The following is a 19,823-nucleotide window of genomic DNA, read 5'->3' as shown; positions in this document are numbered from 1 at the left end:
TCAGCGTGTGTGTGTGTGTGTGTGTGTGTGTGTGCGTGCGTGCGTGCGTGTGTGTACGTGTGTGTACGTGTGTGCGTGTGTGTACGTGTGTGCGTGTGTGTGTACATGCGTGCTTGTGTGTGCGTGTGTGTGTGTGTGTACGTGTGTGCGTGCGTGTGTACGTGTGTGTGTGTGTGTGTGTGTGTGTGTGTGCGTGCGTGTGTGTACGTGTGTGTGTGTGTGTGTGTGTGTGCGTGCGTGTGTGTACGTGTGTGTGTGTGTGTGTGTGTGTACGTGTGTGCGTGCGTGTGTACGTGTGTGTACGTGTGTGTGTGTGTGCGTGCGTGTGTGTGCGTGCGTGTGTGTACGTGTGTGTGTGTGTGTACGTGCGTGCGTGTGTGTACGTGTGTGTGTGTGCGTGTGTGTACGTGTGTGTGTGTGTGTGCGTGCGTGTACGTGTGTGTGTGTGTGTGTGTGTGTGCGTGCGTGTGTGTACGTGTGTGCGTGTGTGTACGTGTGTGTGTGTACGTGCGTGCGTGTGTGTACGTGTGTGTGTGTGCGTGCGTGCGTGTGTGTACGTGTGTGTGTGTGTGTGCGTGCGTGTGTGCGTGTGTGTGTGTGTGTGTGTGTGCGTGCGTGCGTGTGTGTGCGTGCGCGTGTGCGCGTGCGTGTGTGCGTGCGCGTGCGTGTGCGCGTGCGTGCGTGTGTGTGTGCGTGCGTGCGCGTGCGTGCGTGTGTGTGTGTGTGCGTGCGCGTGCGTGTGTGTGTGTGTGTGTGTGTGTGTGTGCGCGTGTGTGTGTGCGCGTGCGTGTGTGTGTGTGTGTGTGTGTGTGTGGGGCACTGAATGTAATCCTGTATTAGCCGTGTATCTCTGATGCTTAAACTAGCCTAGTATATTGTTTTTTCTTGTATACGTTAATCCTTTCACGGTTCAATCCAGTCCGTGTGACTCATCTTAAGACGTCATCGCAGCCCTTTATTCTCTCAGCCTTTTGCTCATGTCCCAGTATATGTGTGGAGTAGTGAACAGCAGCTCGAGGCCTGATTTGTGTGTGTGAAGGTGCGAATAGAAGTAAACAGAGAATTTCTCACTGTCAAAGCGGTACAAGCCTTGCACGATGAGACCTGAGGAAAATGGAAGCACGTTGTCCAAGACCAGACTTTTTATATATGTCTTGTGCTGTTGCAAAATGTGGCTTATGTGCGTGCGTGTAGTATCGTTTTTATTTTTACTTTCCAACTAATTAACCAAGATACTAATCAATATCAAAACTAGTATCAAAATACATATTCCTTTGAACAAGTGCGGTAAATGCTGAGAAAAAGAAAGAAAAGTTGAACATTTCCTGAATTGTTTAATGTGTCTCGTGTGACCTATATCAGATATAAGAGCACATGGTGATTATAGAAAACTTTTTTCTCTACTACTTTTGTGAAGAAAATTCTATTATATTGACCTTTACCGCCCCGCCGCCATTTTCCTTCTTTTTTCCACGGATCAGCACTTCTGTTGTAATTGCAAAGTCTCGCCGCTATATGCTATTTAGATTGAATTGTGTCAAATATCCAATAATCATGTGCACCGACTTATTTTTCCTCGAGGTCGACAGCCCGAGTTAACTAATACAACCGGAAGAAGGATTACATCATATGGCGGCGCCCGGGCTTCTGGAATACATGCGTTCGCGGTGACGTCATACAGGCGGGACTTCCCCATAGCGGCCATTTTAAAAGGGGCACGCGATATATAAAAACCAACACGACTGCATCCTTCAAACACTTTGATTCTTTAGACTATAACGACAAACTAAGGTACATAACAAAGCTCTCATTTCTTGGTCAGTCAACAGAGCAATGTCCGAACAGATTAAGCAGGGTTTTGGCATTTTGGCCTCATATTTCCTAGATTTCGTATGTAGTAGACGTGCTGTTGTGCCCCTTTCAAAATGGCGGACTTGGTTGCCACTGCACAAGTTCCCGGAAGTGAAAACACATGTATAAGGTGAATCATTATCGTTGTACGAGACTTTTCCTCGGAATTGAGTTTAAACTATATGATGTGTGATTAAATATTGACCTAGCCTTAACAATAGTCTGCGCCATAGCGACCAGCACTAATTGTGGTAGTACCTGTACCTTTATTTTACTGTGCAATAAAATCCCAAATACATTTTTAATCAGTTAGTCCATTTAGTACTTTTACTGCTGCTTGACGAATGTTATTATAACCGTCTGTCAGACTAAAATGGCAAAAGTATATGGCATCATATTTCCCAGAAGTAGATATTAATTTGAACAGCTTGTTCCTGTTCCTGGCTGAAATGACAGTGGTCTATGTTTGACAGGGCGAAGTTATCATCCTCTAAAAGCCCCACAGATGTTTGTCTGAATCTGAGTTGGAGCCATCTTAAATAAGTAATGAGTTTGGTCCAGAAGATTGTTCTCACTTATCTCTGGTTACTATAGCCATTCAGTTATTTATTCATTCATCTTCTGCTTCCCATCAGACCACAGCAGACGGTCTTCTCTCCCCACAAGCTTTAGCTGTCGCCGCCACTCAATTTTTGCTCTTCCTGGGACCACTTTTGATTTTGACCCCTGCAGAAAGAGCAAAGAGCTGAAATTATCTTCCAATCATTCGTTTAGGAGTTACAATATATTGCATTCAGGTAGGGCTGGACAACATGACAAAAATAAAATCCTCAAATGGATTTATCATGACACGCAAATTCGTGAAGCGTTCCGCATTTTTTCTGCGACAAGTTGGCCACTGTCCAGGGTGTACCCCGCCTAAGGCCCGAAGTCACTGGGATAGGCTCCAGTCACCCGCGACCCCGAAAGGGAACAAGCGGTAGAAAATGGATGGATGGATGGATGGATGGATGGATTTATCATGAGTTTTGATGAAATTTGATTAATTCTTATCAAAAATAAAAACAAAAGCAGTGCCTTATTTTCTCAATTTTGAAACGTGAAAAACAGAAAAAGTGAATTTACCCGATGTTATGCATGTTCTGTACAGATATATTGTAAGAGTGAAAATAAGACCGTGTGATCTCTGCGTCTAAATATAAATGTATGTATATGTGTGTATTATTCTCAGAGAAGCAGGAAGTGCACTGTTAGCATAATGTTTGTTATCTTTACCTCAGAGATTCATGAAAAGTGCTTATAAACTATATTTAGGACGAATGCATTAGGTAAGTGAGTGATGCCTGTGAACTGCTGTAAAGAGTTTAAAATGAACTAGCTCTGTTTTTCACGTTTCAAAATGAGTAAAAAACATAAAAAACCTTTCATAATTGCCATTAATTTTGATGCTGTTGACTGAGCTGATAATTGACGCTTAGACTCTTCTCCTCTTGCCATGAACAGCGTAGGTAAAGATGGATTTTCTCCTCTCAAATTGGCCCAAATTACATCTGAAATGTTTGATTGGGTTATTGTGCGCTGCAGGCGGCATGCAAATGGGCTGAGCAGATTGTGTCAACTCTTCCTGCACTGGCACGTCTAAAAATGGCAGCCTCAAATATGTCTTAACTATAAATTGCAGGCAAAAATGGGCTTACAATACATGTCGCGGTTCCTTCATAACTGCTTTGTGTAATGGATGCCTCTGCCACTGTATAAACGCTAATTAAAAGCTACGTTTATTACGCCGAGATATCTTGGCGGCAGTAGACATTTACTATAAGTGTGGGTACAGTATGTGTCTAACGGGGCCAACTCCAAAAAGTACACTTAGCAGACTGTAAATGGTTATAACGGTCATATTAAAAGCGTTTATGTGTCGTAAAAACACTAAGCAAAGCGCTGTGCCAACTTAACCAGCATGGTTAATAGAGCTAAAGAGAGCTAAAGAGGGGAATATGTAGGAAGAGTGACAGTAAAAGCAGCTTTAAAAGGGGTTAGTGTGCGGGAGATGACTGACAAAGGATCGAAATAACACAAACCGAAAGAAAAAAGACGCATTAAATATTTATAATTCCCTCGAATCCTTGGCTATTGGTCAGAACGGTTTTCCACTTTAAAACATATCATTTATAGCATTTAAAAATAGGTAAAAATGTTTTTGTTCAAGGATAAATAGTGCTTCAATTGAATACGAGCTCTAACTGGGAATGATACACAACAACTTTACACACCTTTTTGCTATTGTGACCATACCTACTTGCCAATGCCCGATCCCGTCAGCTCTCGGAAGCTAAGCAGGTCAGGACCTCATTAGAATAGAATACATTTATTGTCTGCAGAGGTAGAAATTCATCTTCGGCTCACCACCCCCACATAAAAACAACATAAGACATAGTAAACAGAAGCAGTTGTAAAGAGAGATGCATTATAAAGCTCATGTGCTCTTACTGCGTTTACGATGTCCACAGCCCAGGGGACAAAAGACGTTGTTGCCAGTTGAACTCTGTATTTAGGCCTCCTCGAGTGCAGGAGCTCAAACTGCGAGTTCAGTGGGTGAGCGAGGTCTTTACGGTCTTTAGGGCTTTATTCAGTGTCCTCTCTCTGTACAGCTGCTCAGACGTTTCCCCACACTCTTGGTGCCTAGTGAGACAATTATCTTTCTTCTGCAGGTCATGTGATTGTGAACATGAACCGCTGTGGACTTCTACACAGATTCTATCATTTGTGAACTGACCCCGATGCTGCTGAACTTTCTCTGGAGATAAAGTCGCTGAGAATCTTTTCTAACACACGCTCAGCATTCACTTGGAAATTCTTGTTGGACATGTACGATTGTGCCAATGTATTTAAAACTGTTCACAATCCCAACACTCCCACTGTTTAGTGTGACAGGCTGTATATTTGTGCTCGGATTGGAACATGTTAAAATTAGTTTCTTAGTTTTGGCCACATTCATTGGAACTTGTGTTACAGCATGTTTGGAGGGCCTTTGAGTGCTTTAGCTGCACTCCCTCAGCATTGTTCTGATGCAGGAGACCAACAGGGGCTTGGTACTTGGAGGGGAGACCGCTGGAGCACCAGGGGCCACAGTGGGCCGACACCTCACCCACATTGCCTAGTATGAACCGGGTGTGTGAGTGTGTGATTGCTGCTGCTCAGAGAGGTTGATAGCGCAGATTGGCGTCCTTGTTTAAGTCAGTCGGCCCCGGGGCAGCCATGGCTACAATCGTAGTTTACCAACTCCAGATGAGGAGTAAATGATGCACTGTAAAGCGTGTTGAGTATTGTGTAATTTATACAGCACATTACACGAGCGCTTTACAGAGCTTTATAAATCCAATGATTAATTTCATGAATGTATTCAAACATAGTGACCTGTAGCACCTCTGGTTTAGCCGCATGGCAGTTGATGTCTTAGTCTAATCTAAATCTCAATGTCATGTAGATTGTCTTCTTGACACTGAAATGTAGATTAGACTTTTTTCTCAAATACTCATTCCTCAACCTTCAACAAAAACACGTTTGACCTCAGATTACATTCCCAGACCTGACCCTGTGCAGCTCTGTACGATCTGTGCCTGTGATGGTGTCAAAAGAGCAGAAACTTTACAAGGCAAATTGAAAAACATATTTTGCTTTTTATATCTGCTTTTTGCACTTTCTGAAGTGTTTTGACCTAGCTTTAGATTAAACCAAATGGCCTCACTTAACCTGTGTCTTCTTTATCTTTGCTCTACATCACCACTTTGTCAAACCCTATTTTACCTACAAAGTGGATTAGACATGGGCCTTCACAGACCACTTGTTTTATAACTGATAATCAATCTGTCTGACTTAAATATAAAATGATCTCTGTATGACTGAAGGATAGGGCCATTTTATTGAGTGAGTTCAAACCCGATAATATAGTGGTGGAAAGTAACTAAATACAAGTAAAAGTACTTTTAGGTATCTGTACTTGACTTCACTGAGGTATGTGTACTTTCTACTTCACTACATTTATGAGCTGGACTGAAAAGTAAAAAGTACTTTCTGTAAGGTTTGAGCGGTTGTTTTCACTTCATGGTGACATCCTGTATAAAGGTTTGGAGTTCAAGTTACGGCTTTGAAAAAATATTAAATATACGTATAAAAAGTCTTGAAACATTGAGAAATTGTTTGACATAAAATCAGGACAGTTTTTTTTTGATCAAAATGTCCAGATTTAACTATTAAATTATGAAAATCACCAAGAAATATTGTTTCTTTTAGTGAAGTAATATTTTCAACATGTACATCAATACTTTTCAGGAGATTTACTGTATATGTAATACTTTGACTTCTGCTTGAGTACACGCTCCTTTATCTGCAGTTTTACTTATGCACCAAAATTGAGAAAAGCATTGCCAAAAAACTATAAACTATAAGCCAGTTAAGTATGGATTCACTATTGTTTCCCTTTAATACTGCTTTATTTAGCTGGTATAACCCCACGTGACCCCGTTTACCTCCGTGACTGATATTTAACGCTGTACACACTACCAGTAACAGTAACTCCTGTGTATTTTTGTGCCTTTTGCTGCGTTGCATCAGCGCTGATCCCAGAACAGTGCCGTGGTTAAGGCCTGAGGCGGCTCTGCTCGCTGAAGCGTCTGGGGAGATTCATGCCGTTTGTGAGCGAATAAAAACTCTCTGCACATATATGGACGTGACGATGCTCAGATCGTAAACACGTCCTACTCAGGAAGAAGAAAAGGAAGTTGTTCTTTTGCCGGCGTTGTTTTTTTTCTGTTTATTAGTTTGTTGTCTCTAAAAGATAATTCCCTTTTATGTCTGTCGCAGAAGGATGTGTTCATTGTGTGAGAGAGACAAAAAGCACAGTGTGGCTTTGGGAGAGTGTGCAGGTATTGCAAATGTAAGCGAGGGACACCTGAATACTGAGGAGGATGGAGTGTGAGAAATAAAATCACAGGAGATGTCGTTTTATTGTGTTGCGAAAATGCAAGAAATGGCTCTGGGGTTGTATTTAATACATTTATATCAACTCTAATCCTGGATGTTTTTTTATATTTTAAAGTTATATAAAATGTGTATAAATTGTTCAAAGTAATCCAGGCAATAGTGTAAAAATATAAATGAAAGAACATTCAGGGAGTGTGGAGGAGCCTGAAAACCATCTCGGGCTTCAAAATCCCCCCTGCCCAGACAGAGGGGGATCTACAGTGGGTGAATGATTTAAATGCTCACTTCTTGAGGTTTGATCGGTCACCCGCCCCTCCCCCTGCACAGCTGCATGCTCCCTCTTCCACAGCTGGACAATGCCCTGCATCTGTTCCTCTTCGCTTCTCTGCCCCGGACCATCAGCTCCCCACTTCGCCTGGACTCACCCATCCCTCCAGCACACAGTCCCCCTGCCAACCACTGACTGTCACAGCGGCACAGGTGAGGAATGAGCTGACGAGGATTAAAGTGAGGAAGGCAGCAGGACCTGATGGCATCAGCCCCAGGCTCCTTAAGTCCTGCACAGATGAACTGTGTGGAGTTATGGAGCATGTCTTCAACATGAGCCTGAAGCTGAGGGTGGTACCACAGGTCTGGAAGACCTCCTGTCTGGTACCTGTGCCTAAGACACCGCGCGCCAAAGACCTCAACAGCTTCAGGCCAGTGGCTCTCACGTCCCACCTGATGAAGACACTGGAGCGGCTAGTCCTGGACCACCTCCGCTCCACCGTGAGCTCAGCCATGGACCCGCTGCAGTTTGCATATCGGTCTGGCATCGGAGTGGAGGACGCCGTCATCTCCCTGCTGCACCGCTCTCTCTCTCCCCTGGAAAAGCCTGGCAGCTCTGTGAGGATTCTGTTCTTCGATCTTTCCAGCGCCTTCAACACCATCCAGCCGCTGCTCCTGAGGGACAAGCTGGAGACGGCTGGTGTGGAGTATGACCTGGCAGAGTGGATCCTGGACTACCTCACAGACCGACCCCAGTTTGTGAGAGCCCGGAACTGTGTGTCTGACACTCGGACCTGCAGTGTGGGGGCGCCCCAGGGCACTGTCCTCGCGCCCTTTCTCTTCACCCTTTACACTGCAGACTTCAGACATGACACGGACAGCTGTGTCCTGCAGAAGTTCTCTGACGACTCTGCTATCATCGGACTCATCACGGACGACGATGACGCGGAGTACAGAGGACTGGCGCAGGACTTTGTGGACTGGTGTCAGCGGAACCACCTCCTCATCAACGCGGGGAAGACCAAGGAGATGGTGGTGGATTTCCGGAGACGCCACCCCACTGCCCCCTCACCAGTGAACATCCAGGGACGGGACATTGAGAGAGTGGACTCATACAAGTACCTGGGTGTTCATCTGAACCACAAACTGGACTGGACTCATAACACGGACGCACTGTACAGGAAGAGCCAGAGTCGGCTCTACCTCCTGAGGAGACTCAGGTCTTTTGGAGTGACAGGGCCACTCCTGAAGACCTTCTACGACTCTGTGGTGGCATCAGCCCTCCTGTACGGTGTGGCCTGCTGGAGCAGCAGCATCACAGAGAGGGAGAGGAAGAAGCTGGACAGAGTCATCAAGAAGTCCAGCTCCGTCCTGGGCTGTGCTCTGGACTCGGTGCAGGAGGTGGGGGACAGGAGGGTCCTGGCTAGATTCACATTTATGCTGGACCATGAGTGTCACCCCCTGCAGGACACTCTCTCTGCTCTGGAGAGCAGCTTCAGTGAGAGACTGATCCACCCTCGATGTGCGAAGGAAAGGTTCCGTAGGTCTTTCCTTCCTGCTGCTGTCAGACTTTATAACAAAAACTGTTAGTACTGAACACTCGCAATACTGACCTAACCTAATACTGATGTGCAATTCTGTCATATGTGCAATTGCTGTTGGAATTCATGTGCAATTACTGTGCAATTACTGTGAAATTCATGTGCAATCTATGTGCTGTCGTGACACATATTCATGTGCAATTACTGTCGTGATCACATGCAATGGTATTTATGTATTTATGTATTTATTTATTTGTCTATGGGAGTTTTTATTTATTTATAGGAGATCTTCTACTGAAAGTGTTTTTCAGACTTCCTATAAGTGATCTGTTCTTCTGTATCTACCTCTGTATCTACCTGCGTTGCACCAATGAAATTTCCCCATGTGGGACAATAAAGGAATATCTTATCTTATCTTAAAAAAATACTTATTTTTGTGTCAGAAGAGAAGTCAGAAGACCTTTATTGTCATTGTCAGTGAACAAAATTGAAGACTGTTGTTTCAGTGGTAAAGTGCAACATAATGATGATAATAAAAATAATAATAATAATATTTATTTTTTTAAATAATTAAAAAATAAAATAAATAAATAAAATAATAATACTAATAATAATAATTGAAAAATATATGTTAAAAATTATGTATTTAATTTAATTAATGTATAATTAACCAGGTAAAAACCCATTGAGATAGAAACTTCTTCTTTTTAATTGTATTTAAACGGAACAAAAAAGAACTTGACACAGAGAGATTAAGCAAAGGAGATAGACAAGAGACAAGAGACACATTTAGTCCAAAGTTTATCACATTGTCCATGTTCAGCTGAAGTCTTAAGTGTAATTTATTCCTATTGACTGAAGTCTCTCACAATGTCAGTCCAGTCTCTGAGCGTTTGTGTGGTTTGTGTCTTTGTGATCCCCTGTGATTGAGTTTTGAAGCCTGAGTACTTCTGAAGTCCAGGGGAATGCTACTTTCAAATAGTTGGTCAGTCCAATATTTCTGAGCAACAGGACAGACCCCAAATAGTAGTTTGGCTGCCACGCTTCTGATTTAAATGCCTGGCATTTCCATCAGAGGGTCATAATGGTCATTGTTTTGTTCATTTCTTGATTATAATAACTCCTTATTCGTAAATACCGATAAAAGTCAAAGGATTCCTCCCACATATCGATTTTCTTTTACAATCTGGTAAAAAAAAGGTAGGGTGATATGGTCCAAGTGGAAAACTCACAGCACACAATCATAAAAACATTTACACATTTAAGACATTCAAGAAACAGCGTGTAAAAAAAGAACAGACAATGTTTGCAGGATCTCTTTACTTCTTAACATTTCATATTTTTCGAGAACATTTTCCCATTCAAAAGATTTCGTATTTAGTTTGAAATGGTTTATCACGGTGGCATCTTACCTACCTAACCTTTCATTATTATAAAACCCATGGATATTAAAAGTTCTTTATTGTCTAACGTTGTTTAATCTGTTCTCACTGTCGCACTTCAAGGCAACCACTGCTTTGATTTTGGGCGTTACAATCTGTTTCTGTTGCTTATTTGGAAGAACACTTTTAAAAATGTTGTAGTGGAATGAAAAATAATATAAGTATGGCCTTTTATTTACTGCAAAGGTTTCAAACGAGGAATCTGTGCTTTTGTAGGCTTCAGTTAACTCCGTCGTTTAACATCTGCCTTAATAATCTCTACACTTTATCCGCACGTGTGATTACTGTTGAAATGTCGAGACCTTGCTTAAATTCTGCCCAGGCTTTTAGATAGAGACCCGTCTTCCCGTATTTTGGACGGGGTGTTTTAAAATGTGGACGGGCCTTTTCAAGTGCAGAGACGGCTATTTTATTAATACATCTTAGAAAAAAAGGGAATATTATCATTAAATTGGGCCGGGAAGTGTTTGACAATAGTCCGCCACTACAGTTTACAGTTTACAAGTGAAAATGTGTGTGCTTGGCTCTGATTGGCTGCCGAGCCGTGGTCCGGAGACTGCCGAAGCTACTCGTTTTTTCGCCTAGTCGGCCCCCGTACAAAATGATTTGGACGGGGTGTTTTAAAATCCTATCTAAAAGCCTGATTCTGTCTCTACATCTTTGTGATCTTGTTATTGCAGAATACTTGAAACACTGCTGGTCCAAACACTGACCATGTTCACTCAAATGGCAGAAGTTGCTGTGTGGTAAAAGTGTCCGTGTCCCTCGGCCGCCGTGATAAGTCGGGCGCCTGGGTCTTGAGTTTGATGAAACTCGGGGAAATGACATTTTCTAAATTACCCCGTTTGGCCCAAGGTGGAAACGGCAATTACCTGGCAACATTTTAATAACAAGTCATATCTCACACACAGCTCGGGGAATAAAACACAACACATTCTGCCTCCAGGGTTTGAGTTTGTACATATTGAAATCTCAACTTTTTCCAGGCATTTGGAATTCACTTTCCCCTGAGCTAAAACCTGATTTAAGGACATGCATATTTTGACAGTAATTAGAATAATTAATTAAAAATGCGCTTAAAAGTGGTGAACAAATAGGTGGCATAGTAGAATTGTCAGAAGTATCGAAGATCAGAAACTAATTGTTGGTACAATTTGTATTAAACAATTTGTATTAAAAAAAAAAGATACCTGTTCAAATGTGTATCTAGTATTTGAACAAGTATCTTTTTTTTTTTTAATCACATAAAGAGTACAACATGTGATTTTTCTTTATCAGAACTAGAACGGTAACATAAAGAGATTATTTTGTTTTGAAAAGTATCAATATTGAGTTGGAATTTTTTATTTTTTTTTATTGTGACAAAACTAGTCCTATATTCCAAGGTAAAGTTTACAAAATGCTTGAAATTTTAATACAAAAAAATAGAAAAAAATAAATAACTCAGCATTTGAAACCAGCATTATGAATAAATGAAGAAAATGCAATAAAGTACATCAAGAGAACCTACTGTTTAACCTATCTTAGTCTATTATAATATGATAAACAAGCAGTATTTTCATAGAAAGACAAAGCAGGGTGCTGTCTTTTCCATGTCACAAAATGTAAATGTAAAATACTTGAGGGTTAGTTTTTGCTTCATGTGAATTCCCTTTTTACTTTCTGCAGCCACTTAATAATCTGTCTGAAGGCATAAAAAAGCATTCTTCTTCTGAAATACAATTACACAAAATCAATTTATGAAGAGAAAACAAGATAAAATTGCTTTAAACCCAAAGCACTGAAAAAATGTACAAACCAACTGATGATAAGGACACTTGAATTAGAGAAATAGAAAAACATTACGTAAAATGGGTTTATAAATTGTTTGAAAAGCTTTTGAAACTGAAATAATTACAAATGAGTTTATAGTTGTATTTGTGTACTTGCAGAACATCCCAGCCCTGCCTTGTGGTAAAGCCCTGTACTCCTACGAGGGCAAAGAACCCGGGGACCTCCAGTTCTCCAAAGGTGACATCATCATCCTGCGACGCAAAGTGGACGACAACTGGTACCACGGCGAGCTGAACGGTTGCCACGGTTTCCTGCCGGCCAGTTACATCCAGCTGCTGCGGCCCTTGAGCCAGACGCCGCCACAGGGAAAGGCTCTGTACGACTTTGAGGTCAAAGACAAAGACCAAGATAAGGACTGTCTGGCGTTCAGCAAGGTGAACAACACACATTTAAGACACGCAATAATAATAACATCCTGCGACGATTGGGTCTTAGTATTTATAAAAACTAGTGTAGCTTTGACTCCCACGGTGTAATGTTTCTGGTGTACAAGGGTCTTGGGGGTACTTGAGCACTTACCAGGAGGTACTTGGACTGATTTTAGGTTTCGAAAGGTGAAATTGGATAGTGTTTTAATACAAATTGTGTTCTTTTTAATACATTTTACATCCTAATTCCAGATTGACAATGGCTAGAACTCAATTCATAAGCCACAAGTATCAATCCAGCATTAGCCAGGTTAGTAATAGTGATAATCGAGTAGTATGATTGTTTACCTTGTGTCCGAGACAAAGCTTTGGGGGTTCTCTCTTGTCTCCATGGAGTCGTTTCTTACACTGGATAAAGAGGGTCAGTGCAGTGTAAGGTTATGTGCAAAAGTTAAAACATACTTTCCTGATAAATATGTTTGCAGAGTTATTCATACATCCATTAAAACGCGCCTTGACCAGTCAAAAGGATGAACCTAAACAAACATGGCGACGCCTACGGACGTACTTTGGACTAGTTTAACAGATTTATGGACTATTGACTATGTTTTATAAAACTTGGACATATAAGCGCTTTGTGTTTGCAGACGGGGAAGAAGTCTGTGCTTTTCTCCGACTGATTCCTCGTCTTGTTCTGTTGTTGTGACGCTTTGACCAATCAGATTCAAATGTTCATCATGACTTTTCCTGACTGCTTTTGGCGAGAGCCTGTCCACATTGATATTGTGGAGCTGTAGCTAAATTCAGAGTGATACACATATCAATCTGGCAGAGACAGGTTAGTCTCACCAGGTTCCCGCTCAAACGATGCTGTCCTCCACTCAGATTCTCCTGGATGTGCCCAGGTCACACCTGAAAAGAAGACAGGACTGAGCTTTTTCTGTGGCGGCTCAATAACCCGATAGCCTTCTGCTCTATCACTACAGCACTTTAGGTAATGGTTGAAAACTTACCTTTTCTCACTGGCTTTTCACATGGAATGAGCTGAGTCATTTTTTTACAAACATATTGCGTTTTGTTGCACTTGGTTGTACAGCACTTTGGCTTTTAAAGTTGTAAATGTGCTTTACAAATAAACGTTGACAACAGGTTTTCTTATTGGTAAAAGAAAAACCTTGAAAACATGCAGTCTTACTTTGAGCAAGTTCGCCTCTCCGCCGATCTGACCTGTAACTTGGCCCAGTGGCGTCATCTCCTTTCCTTCATGAAGATAAAATCAATGCCATACTATGGAACATTCCAGGCAAATCAATAACTTCTCCATGGAGACCAGCAGGTGGCGGACCCTTCATCAAAATGTTACGTACTGTTCAAAGTGCACCTTTAACAGATCAGTCTTAATGACTTGGTTCTTGGAGAGTTCCAGTGCGTACAAGAACCTAATGTGTGATGTTGAACAAGCTTGTTGCTTGTAATAATTTTAGATTAAATTAGCCTTTATTGTCCCCTTCGGGAAATTTGTCCTCTGCACTGGACCCTCGATGCCGCTGGGTAAACCTGCCACCTTCGCCGGAGGATTTTTACACATTGTCAGAGAATATCAAGGCTGGATTGTAAATAGTCTTTTGTATTCCCTGCAGCTTCACTCTTCATCATTTCATTCTGCTGCTGCTGCTGCTGCTGCTGCTGCTTTCCACTCAGAGCCAAAACAATGAGATCTTTACGTTACACGTTTAGGATTAACCACTATAAACAGTAATATCACATTGACCATTATTGATTACAAATGTAATCACAGAAAGTAAATAAAAGGGTTGTTTGTGCTGTGGTCATATATGTGGATATGTAAAGCCAAGGATTCGAAAGTTGGCACCGAAATAAAGTAATTTTTACACTTCCAGTATTCCTTTTCAGACAGTTCCTATTTAGAACTGAGTAACGGTCCAGCTCTAGTTACAACGACGAACTGTAGTCAGGTCGGCTCGAGTCCCCGATGAGGCCGTCGAGATGCAGATGAGCGTCCCTGAGACAAACCTTACAGTTTGTGCAAACCCATTGTTGCAGTTGCTGTCCGGCTGGATTGTTGTCTATTCTTTTTTGACTGGTTGATTTTATAATGCAACTTTTTTAGTTATAAAGGGCCTTTCATATAATGTTTTAGTCCAAATAACAATTTAGATTTTCAAAATACTACATTTTCTAATAGTTAACTAGTCTCAATTAGCCCTAGTTAATCATTTGTGGATCTAGGATCTTATTATTAATTATGATTATTGATATGCTTATAAAAAGGACTGCAGTGTGTATTGAATAAAGTGAGGCAATGACATTTTTACCCCACAAATTATATGAAATTAAATTTGGAAAACACTTACATTGTTATTTGCTACTTTGAACCAAAACATTTTTAGTTGTAACCAGTTGTGTTATTTTAGTAGCGAGTAATTAATTAACTCTCTTCTATTGCTTTGCAGTGTGAGTCATTCTGAAGTGTTCCCAATTAAATTACTGCACACTTTTGTCCAGGCATTGTCATAGATAGCAGCCGTAGTATTACCACATTCTAATTAGCCGTCCATTGTTCTAGGTCTAAATTAATCAACAGGTAATGAGTGAAGATTAGAGGAGCCACTGTGTGTTGCCGGGATGTGTGTCCCGGTGGTACAGACCAGTGTGTCTGAGATTGTTTTCTCTCTATGAGTCCTAATTACTCAGTGTGAACCGAACACATCTCATTTAGCACTATTATCGCTGGCCTCCATAATGGATTCTCTTCACCATATTGAGCTGTGCAGGGAGCAGCAGCAGGGCACTGGAACATGTGCATCATGACAATTAAGTCTGTTTGCACTTCCTGTGTAAATTGTACAATAGTAAATTACACAGAAGTATTTACAAAAAGGAGTGTTCCTATAACAAAGTATATGTTCACTTTAACTAAAATATAACATTAGTTTTATTTTATTAACCCACTGAACCCATTGAGATTGTCAGTCCTAACAGAAATGTGTTAAAAGGTATTTTTGGTTTTTTTATTTTTGTTTAAATGTCAGTCAAAGACAAGGTAAGTTTATTTGTAGAGCACATTTCACACACAAGGCAATTCAAAGTGCTTCACACAGCAGGAAAAATGCATTCAAATCACAAAGAAATTACAGACCACACACATAGAAAATGTAAAATCGTCCACAAAAGTGCAGACATCACAGTTTATAAGTGTGTTTTGATATATAACAGATATTCAGTATAGCAAAATTCACAATGTTATCAATATTTCACTCATCTGCTCACCTTTACACAGAAGTCATATTGTAAAATGTTACTTCCGCAATTACCTTGAGAAATAACTTGTTTTAACATGTTAAACAAAATGTACTAAATTAATTCAAATACTGTCTCACAATTGTGCTATAAAATATGTTGTGAAATATAGAATCAGGATTATTAATGAACTGATTCATTTTGACTCGGGAGGCATCTATACCAGTACCAATATTGATATTGGTTCCGATACCAGTATCGTTATCTGCACATCCATATTTAATAGATACTGATTCAGTGAATGTCAGTGAATATGCACATGCCATACCTTTAAAGCTCAGAGCCTGTACAGTTCTACTATCCATACTATTACTATTGATGCAAAAAGACGTTATATAGCGCAAGCATTGTTAGCATCATTAGCAACTGCTAATGGAAGCAGGCTGGGTCAAAGTTCAAAGGTTACACCAAAGAGGTTTAACTTTGAGTTACAAACAGTACTAAAATTAGACAAACTTATAAGTGGGGACAGGTCGGATGCAGTTGAATGGCATAAACAATATGCACTAACGTGCTCTAAAACTAGTCATGCTCAGTATGGTGGAAGAAGTTCTTTATCTGTTTTGTGTTGAAGGAAAAACTGCTCTGGGCCTATAAATAATATTGTTAGCCTATATAATGGTTTTAACAATTCTAAGCTTTAGGAGCATATTTGATGTCATATTCAATTCGTTTTGAAGAAAGTTTATGTAATCCCTCATTCGCCCTAGAGTGGTTCATAGTAGAAAGAGTTTCAAATGTAGTCATCTGGACACCGGCTTTAGAAATTGAGATTGTTTTACTTCCACCTGAAAGTCACTTTCAGTTTGATGGAAATGGTTTGAGCAGATACCATTTAAACTCTCAGAGTTATAACTAAAAACATGCCCTAAACGTGTTTACAACTCCCTCTTTCACTCACTCTTGGGTCATTGATTTCTAAAACAGTATCTTTGGAACCTTTTCTACTTTGGCTTGATTTCCAGAACTGCTGTTCAGTTCTTAATATACATCAAGTAGTTAAATGCATTTGTAATTTATTGCGACGTGTCTTCCCTGAGGACATAGCGACAGTGTGCACTTGGTGAGAAGAGAATATCCACATTTGTGCCACCTTTGTTGTCACTCTTCATTACCACAGAAGATCACACAGTAATATTACATAGTATAAGTTGATACTGTGTCATTTTTAAATTGCTATAATTCAAACCAAATTTCCTCGGTGGGTCACTCATTTCCAAAAGACATGTTTGGAGAGTGACAAGTTACAATAGAGCAGCTTGCTCTGTCTCACTGTCATTTCTTTGGGATGATAAACGCATTACAAGCCTCCCCGTTTCTCCTCTGCTGTTTCAGGACGAGGTGCTGACGGTCATTAGGAGAGTGGATGAGAACTGGGCAGAGGGCATGCTGGGAGACAAGATCGGCATCTTCCCCATTCTCTACGTCGAGGTACATTTACACACAAACACACACACAGACGTCCAGGCATAATGTCATGTCATTAGTCCTACCCAAGACGCCCTTTCGAAATGATTTTCATGTTGCTGCAGGAGACGTGGATATATTTGTCTAGTGTGGACGTACGAGAGGTGAAGCTATTACACAGTTTTAGTATGTTCACTTTAACTAGTAAAACTTTCTCCTTGTCTTCATGAGCAAGGATGAGAAATGTTGAAAATGTGGTTCAGACCGTAACAATATTGTGATTCAGTTAATTTCATCTGATGTGGGCGTAACAAAAAAAACAATATCCATTTATAACAGCAAACTGAACCGACCTCTATGCAGTTATGGTCAAAAAGTGAAGATTAAATATTCTTTGTTTGTTTTTGGCTTTTCTTTTTCCACTTCGTTACATTGCAAAACAGATGTACGGTTTTATAATGATGTGTTCGTATAATCCTTTGTTTGCACAGTCTGCTGTGATGGTGCTGCTGAACAGAGTAGTTTTATAGAAATGTCTCCTTAAAGGTATTTCCTCTGTAAAACCTAATAGACCCAGTGACTTTATTTACCGGTACTCTTTCTGCTGCTTTCTTTAGGAGGTTGTCCAAATTGCAAACTAGAAGAAAAGAAAAGTTTACACATAGGAGCACTTTCTTGGCAAAAAAGCTATATCCGTTTGAACAGTCCTATAATGCTATTTATTTGACTTAGTTAAAACAATCCTTTTTATACTGCTTTGTACCCGGCACTGAAGCACTTAATGCAACTTCTGCTTAAACGATGTTGTTTCCTTCAGGGCTCACGCTCTGGCCGTTTATCATCCGTGAAAAATGACAAATATTTTATATAATAAATTATACACCTAAATAAGAGTTAGTACACACTGAACATGTATCTATTTATGTATTTATTTCATTTTTAAGTAACAGAGTACACAAGTAAAACTAGTGAGGATATTTTTACTTCACTACATTTAAGAGCAGAACTACAGTATAAAGATTTATAGTACTGCAATTGCTAACAATCGTGTGAAATACTTTTCATTTTTACTCCAAAATTGAATTTGAGTGCTTTTTAGTCTAAAATACTCCAATACTTTTAGTAAAATTCTTGATGTGATATTTTTACTTGAGTATCTTGAGTTGCTTCTGTATCTGTTCTTTAATTTAAGTTACAAAGTTGAGTACTTCTTCCTCCACTGAAAAATGGTGGCATAATATTGATGAATATGGTCAAAACCATTCATCTTTTGTGCAACAATGTGTCTTATAAACGCACTGAGCCCTATGTGTTTTGGACCAAGACCTGCTTGAGAAAATAACATCACATGACAAAATAACTTCCTGGATTTCACACACTGGGCCTTGGCATCACATCCTAAGACTCAAATCAAGTCAAATCAGAACTTGCTACATCCCTCATTCTTATTCCCTAACTGTTCTTTTACGACTTCTACTGCAAAGAAATATCATCAAACTCCGACCAAGTATATGTTTTTTTTTTGTTGCCTTGTTTTCGACGTGCCACTGCCCTCGTTCCACCAATATCCCGCCACACTTTCCCTGGGTTAGTAGCCATCGTGGACTTACCCGCTCTGAAAGGCAATACGGTCACCGAAATGAGCTCTCCAGCCAAACGACTCTCATAGGTGAAGGTGATTATAGCAGCACGTACACACACACACACACACACACACACACACTGCTGCACGCCATTGGACACTTATTAGATAGAAAATACATCAATAATTTAGAGCAGTTCATCAGGCTGACGCAGCAGGCCCAGTGGCACATTGAGTTGGTGTTTGTGTGTTGGGAGGTTTAATGAGGAGGGCACAGCTGGACGTCCCATGTGCCGGGCTGACTGTGCACAGGAAGTGAAGGCCTCCTGTAACTGCAGACTACTTACTTTAGCAGAATTAGTACTGTAATCACTGAGGGCCGGGTGCGTTCATACTTGTCCCGGTTTAGTACAGAGGTTCTGTTGGTGCTGGTTTAGTGCTGATCCGGACACGGTTTAGTTTGGTCCCAGTATAGTCCCAGTTTTGATGTGCAAAGTGTGAACCCGCAGTCTTTATTCAATTCCAGAGGTGGGAATGAGTAGCTACAATATGTAAAAAAGTAAGATTTACATTAGTTCAAAATTATTTTTAAAGTACAAAGTTGTAGTCCAAGAAATTACTCCTGTAACTCATGAAAAGGGAGAAAAAGGATCCTCTAACACTATTTATCAAAGCTTATGAATGACTGATTTGTGCACAATGTTTAACGGCCTTAACTTAAACTATAAAGTCAACACGTATAGCAACATATGTGTTATATTTTGTATTTTATATTATTCTTAAGCTTTTTTAGAGCTGATACACATGCAGTCCAAATAACATTACTTGAAATGAATCGTCACTCTGCTATCAATAAGTTATAGATTTGACAATGTGTAATCAGATTTAATAAATGTTTTTGTTAACATTATGTATCTATTCATTCTTACAAAGTAGTTGCAGTAATGTTTTTATAAGCTTTATAATTTGGTTTTACAGTAAACAATGACAACATAAGAATCAAATAAATAAAATTGCTTTTCATTGCTTTAATTAAGTGGAATAAGATAATTGAGGTTATTAGAGAATGTAACTACTAGTAGATTAACTTTGCACAGTCTACAGTGCTTTTATAAGTCTATCCCCAATAAAGCTTAATAGAGCCAACAAGACCTAATTTACTTAATGTGTTGTATGTTAAACTGAAGAAAAGTTTACGCAAATGAGTGTTTGCTTTTTCCTTTTCGTA

At 40.3% G+C, this 19,823-nt stretch overlaps 1 protein-coding gene across 3 annotated transcripts in view; it reads left to right on the top strand.

Annotated features, from left to right (window-relative positions):
* The window catches only part of LOC140359870 (E3 ubiquitin-protein ligase SH3RF3-like), a 136,817-nt gene that overhangs the window by 76,002 nt on the left and 40,992 nt on the right, over positions 1–19,823 (top strand). For 2 of the 3 annotated variants that reach the window (XM_072445083.1, XM_072445081.1), the window contains exons 2-3: positions 12,016–12,291; positions 16,942–17,037. In XM_072445083.1, coding sequence (XP_072301184.1) covers positions 12,016–12,291; positions 16,942–17,037 — 372 coding nt within the window. The remainder of the gene's footprint in view (positions 1–12,015; positions 12,292–16,941; positions 17,038–19,823) is intronic. The other variant, XM_072445082.1, reaches the window with a different exon arrangement.

The sequence above is a fragment of the Eucyclogobius newberryi genome, unplaced genomic scaffold (assembly GCF_026437365.1).
Source record: "Eucyclogobius newberryi isolate DKJ021-1_F unplaced genomic scaffold, fEucNew1.0.hap1 SCAF_14, whole genome shotgun sequence".
Lineage (NCBI taxonomy): Eukaryota > Metazoa > Chordata > Actinopteri > Gobiiformes > Gobiidae > Eucyclogobius > Eucyclogobius newberryi.
Note: the sequence above shows the minus strand (reverse complement) of the source record. Positions and strands in the feature narration are given on the sequence as shown.